Source organism: Lactuca virosa, chromosome 2 (genome assembly GCF_052849685.1).
Source record: "Lactuca virosa cultivar CGN04683 chromosome 2, Lactuca_virosa_CGN04683_v6, whole genome shotgun sequence".
Taxonomy (NCBI): domain Eukaryota; kingdom Viridiplantae; phylum Streptophyta; class Magnoliopsida; order Asterales; family Asteraceae; genus Lactuca; species Lactuca virosa.
In genome coordinates this window covers 91,577,273-91,582,868 of record NC_136427.1, presented here as the reverse complement: position 1 = coordinate 91,582,868, position 5,596 = coordinate 91,577,273, and the positions used below count along the sequence as shown (strand labels likewise).

The 5,596-nt window shown below is 32.7% G+C and overlaps 1 protein-coding gene across 1 annotated transcript; it reads left to right on the top strand.

Annotated features, from left to right (window-relative positions):
• The first annotated feature begins 201 nt into the window (after window positions 1-201).
• On the top strand, window positions 202-5,264 carry LOC145156446 (uncharacterized). Its single transcript, XM_079075815.1, has 11 exons — window positions 202-666; window positions 1,417-1,554; window positions 1,642-1,723; window positions 1,794-1,870; window positions 2,091-2,206; window positions 2,293-2,401; window positions 2,500-2,616; window positions 3,674-3,765; window positions 3,841-3,989; window positions 4,654-4,745; window positions 4,880-5,264. The coding sequence occupies exons 1-11, from the start codon at window positions 454-456 to the stop codon at window positions 5,168-5,170; spliced, it is 1,476 nt and encodes a 491-aa protein (XP_078931941.1). The 5' UTR covers window positions 202-453; the 3' UTR covers window positions 5,171-5,264.
• Window positions 5,265-5,596: the final 332 nt, after the last annotated feature.

Below are 5,596 nucleotides of genomic sequence, written 5' to 3'. Positions count from 1 at the left end.
TCAAATTAAGAACCTTTTAATTTATTTCAAACGAATCTCAACGGTTTGACAAAGCCGTATGTGTTCATATATAATTAACTTCGTAAGAGGTCCAACTATCACCAACACGAATCCAGAACAAGTGTCAAATTAATGGTTAAACCAATGATTACTAATTAATTGCCTGTATAATTGTCTATTACTTGTTAACCATCGAATCATATCTTGGATCTCTTCTTTGTTTTGGAACTAACTGATCAAAATCATAGACCATTATAATGGCCGGCTGCACATTCGTCTCTTTCTCTTGACCCTAATTTAAAAAGATTCATTGTTGTTAGCATATGTGTCTATATATATTCAATATAACTGCCGCCATAACACAAATATGTATATATATGAATCTAGATATATCTTATAATAGCCAAGTAAGGTAAAAAGTGTTTATTTATAAGAGAAAAGAAGAGAAGTTTGATGATCATGGAGGATCCTAAGAGGGTGGAAGAAGGGTTCGGTCATGGTCAGATCTCTGCAGAAGAAAAAATTGAAAGAGAAGACGTGAAAGAGAGTAGCGAAATGGCAACAGAACAACATGAAGAAACCAAAGGTGGTGAAAAGCCGATGTTGGTCAAGGAAAAGAGCAAGAGGATTGCAACTTTGGATGCATTCCGAGGTCTTACGATTGTAGTAAGTTGAAACATGTTTTGTGTAGGTTATGGTTAAATGAAAAAAAAAAATCGTATTTTTAGTTATATGTTTGTTATAACATCATGCTTTCTATTCTTTCTCGTATAGCGTTATAATTTGAAAATCTGTACTCAATTATAGCAATATCATCCAAATATTTGCTATGAATGAGTAATTTTTCAAAGTGTAATAGCATCAACAATGCATATTTTAATGGGAGATTTGAATGAGGTACCATGTCTAATTGACATTCATTAGATTAAATTCTACCATTAAGAGATGTCATGTTTGACTTCAATGGAAATGTTGTTTACTCTTACTGAAACTCTTTAACTGGAAAAAGGAATGTTTTTTAATAAATAATTTCTTTCTTTAAATATGTATATTGAACGTTATAGAGTTCAATGTCCTCTAGTAAAATTTTCTTAGACTTGTATGAATAATAGATAGATGATGTGGTAATTCATTAAACTATAATTGAAGAATTCAATGCATTGTAGACCCTTAATGTTCTGATAATATAACGACACTACAATGTTGTAAATGAGTAAACTTTCAAAGTAATGACTTAGCAAGGAAAATAAATTGAAATAACAATGTTGTATATAATACAAAGAATGAAAGTCGGATGATATAATAGACACATCAATAAAAGTACATTGTTATTTCTTGCATTTAGCCTAGTATACTAATGTTTTGGCAGTTTTTAGCATATATCGTAAAAGAAACACTTATTTTGGTCTTTTTCAGCTAATGATATTAGTAGATGATGCTGGAGGTGTATATGAACGAATAGATCATTCGCCATGGAACGGGTGCACATTGGCTGATTTCGTGATGCCATTCTTTCTCTTCATTGTAGGGGTCGCAATTGCCCTTGCTCTCAAGGTAAAACTTTTTCAAATCATTTAATAATAATAATAATAATAATAATAATAAGTTTATTCTTATCCTAACCGAATTTCGGCTTCACAGAGGGTTCCAAGTAGGAGGTATGCAGTGAGAAAGATAATCATAAGAACATTGAAGATGTTGTTTTGGGGAATTCTTTTGCAAGGTAATCTTGATCTGAAAAGGGTGTTTTGGTCATTTCCCATATTAAATATTTCTTTTTATTGTTCATGCAGGCGGGTACTCCCATGCACCAGATGAATTGGTCTATGGAGTTGACATGAAACAAATTAGATGGTGTGGCATACTTCAGGTATATATAATACAGAGTAAATTAAAATTTCCCTTTCTATGTTATATTGATTTTTATGAATATGACATCAAAGTTTCACTTCTTATCTTTTCTATACCTAAAACAACATTTAGTCAAGCTTTTTAGTCCGTGATGTTTTGTATCATCATATCCATAAAGAGTAATACAGTCTGATGCATCCTAGCGCACAATTATAAGGGTAATATCGTCTTTTTCACAGAGAATAGCATTGGTGTACATGGTTGTAGCTTTAATAGAAGCTTTAACCATAAAGCTCAGACCAACGACTATAGATCCTGGCCATTTCTCCATTTTCTCAGCCTATAGATGGCAATGGTAAGTCTTAATACATTTCCTATTTTAACTTAATTTAATTGTTATTTCAAGGGTAATTTTGTCATTTCACTATTTCTTTCTATTAGGCTTGGAGGGTTCATTGCGTTCCTTATATATGTGATCACGACATATGCTCTATATGTTCCCGATTGGAGTTTCACTGTTCATGATGACGATAAATCACAGAACTTTACTGTAAGTTTGAATGGTTTAACTCTTATGTTTTCGGAAAGAATTCAAAAATCGAAAAAAACGTTCATATTGAAAAGAAAATTATCGTGTTCGATTTTCAGGTTAAATGTGGTATGAGAGGACATCTTGGTCCTGCTTGTAATGCGGTTGGTTATGTCGATAGAGAAGTTTGGGGTATTAATCATATTTACACGCAACCCGTATGGATTCGATTGAAGGTTTGATTTTCATTTTTTAGTTAAACATAATTTTCTAAGCTAGACATGACATGACATTACATAACAAAGTACTTCATCAGTTTTACTATGTATGCACTCGTTAAGACTAGGACGGATGTTAGTAGGATAAAAAACAAGTTGGGGTATGGTCTCTCATATCATGTGTAAAAGACAAGAATGTCCTTTTCTCGTCCACTCATCCTCATCATCCAAATTACCCTAGAAAGTTTGTCTTGTCCCACCACATAGTCATATGACATAAATGAGATAAAAATTGTAGTTTCTTTCCCACCCAAAAGGGTGGAACAAGACTTCCTCTTGATCTTTTGATTGTGCAAAAGACTTGAATTCCTTTTTTATCCTCATCATCAAAATAGTTAGGGGTCGTTTGATAGTTATTGTCTGGTCTGACCGGGTTAGAAGTTCTGACTGAGTTAGAAGTTCTGACTGAGTTAACTTCTGACTGAAACTTGTTTTTTTATTTTTTACATTTGACCGACTGTGCAAAATGACTATATTACCCTCAAACAATATTTTTTTATAAAAACATTTATAAGATATAAAAATCATTCTTCTCCGTTTTTGTTTTCTGTTTTTACACAAACATACACACATTTTTTTGCATACTCACAAATATAAACACAAAGGAGGAACATGGACGCTCTCTCAATCTCATGTTAAGGACTTGAAGTCAATGGGACAAATTTTAATTTTCTTATCTTATCCAAAAAGGAGGAACGTGAACGCTCTCTCAATCTCACGTCTATGCAAAAGACGTGAATAGCCTCCTCATCTTCATCGTCCAAAATAACTCTAGAAATTTTGTCAATGGTACAAAAGTAGCATTTTTTGTCCAAAACATTTCTATCGATCTTACGTATATGCGAAAAAGACATGAATGCCTTCATCATGGAAAATATCCCTAGAAAGCTTGTCTAATCACAACCTTAAATTTTGTATAGTCCAATAATGTCCCATGTAACAAACACAACCTTAAAATTTTGTATTCCATAGACGTTTACCAAGTTTTCAAGGTTCTTGATTCTTGAAACTACAGGCTTGCACTCTTAGCTCTCCGGAAGCAGGCGACCTTCGTCCAGATGCCCCAAATTGGTGTCGTGCTCCCTTTGAACCAGAAGGCCTATTAAGGTACACTTAAAAACTTTCTTTCACCCGTTTTTAAAAACTTCACGAATCTAATCATATCATGATTTAATATTTCAGTTCAATCTCATCAATTTTATCTGGTGTTATTGGCATTCACTATGGACATGTCTTGATTCACTTCAAGGGACATGCAGAGAGGCTCAAGCAATGGGTTTCAATGGGGTTTGGCTTGATCATCATAGCCCTTCTTCTTCATTTTACTGATGGTATATGCACAAGTTTTTATAAGCCCTAACTAACCAATCCATTCCAAGTGGAATGCAACAGATAACAACATCTTTTCATTAAAACTGCTTATTATAGCATCTTAGTGTTATTTTTGGGATAATCACAATAATGACTAAAAGGGTATGGTTCATTTAACAATGTCACCAATTTCACAATATTGCTTGTTAAATGGTCCCCCCCCCCCCCCCCAATGCACAAAAATACTTAAAGAAATTCAAAAAGAAAATCATATTTCACAAAATACATAATATATTGCAAACTGATGATGCCATTTAGCGACAATGAAAAAAAGTTTTTGCATCCTTTTGTCGTTAAAAGTAAAAAATTATTAGGATTTCGCATTTGAGTTTTTGCTAGGTGGTCATTTTGTTAAAAAGGTAATAAAAAAATTGTCAATTTGTTAAATGGGCCACCCATTTTGGTCAATTTAATAAGAACAAAAAACTTGAATGTACATTAACGCCTAATTTGATACAACTTTGAAAGTACCCCAAGAAAATGAAAGTGTGATACTGTATAAAATAAATCGAAGTGCGTTCCTATAATACACAAGAGAACAAAAAAAAAAGTACATTGTTACTTCTTACATTTAACCCATCTATTTTTTAGCTTTGATCCTAATGTTGTCCAATTTTTATGTAGCCATTCCTATAAACAAGCAACTCTATAGTATCAGCTACGTTTGTTTCACTGCTGGGGCTGCTGGAATAGTATTTTCAGCCTTCTACATCCTGGTAACCATATTTTTCTATCATTTGTAAATCAGGAATCGGCTATTTGTTTAGCATCACATTCAACCATTAATGAATTTTACTAAAATAGCGACATAATCCTTTCTAATAAACTAATTTGTTTAATGTATTTTCAGATCGATGTTTGGGGAAAACGGACTCCATTTTTGCTGTTTGAATGGATTGGTATGAACGCTATGTTAGTTTTTGTGCTTGGAGCACAAGGAATTTTAGCAGGGTTTGTAAACGGATGGTGGTACAAGAACCCTGATAACAATCTTGTAAACTGGATACAAAGTCATGTTTTCATTAATGTGTGGAACTCGGAGAAATTTGGGATGCTTTTATATGTGATATTTGCTGAGATTGTGTTTTGGGGAGTGCTTTCGGGGATCCTACACAACTTTCGTATATATTGGAAGCTTTGAAAATGAGAGATTGATGATATTGTAGTTGGAAAAAGAATGTATTTTAAAAATGGTTTGTAAGGTATTTAATATTATATAGATTTGGTTTAAATGTTTACACGAAGTTCATATAACCTTTAATGAAATGGATAGAAAAACTATTTGTTATGCATCCCTTCTGTAAGATTATGCACATTTCAACAAAGGGTTAAGAGTAAATTACATGAATGGTCCATGTGATTTTGGGTAAAGTTACGGGCGTCATTATTATTATTTTTTTTTAATTGGATGGTCCATGTGTATTTTTTTCCCCTAACAGACATGAAATGATTCTTTTGCCTTTTTCTATTTTGTTTCTAACATTTTATTATTATTTAGGGATAATCACAAAAACGAACCCCATATATTGGGTTTTTTTCTGGATTAAACATCACTTTATTTTTTTCA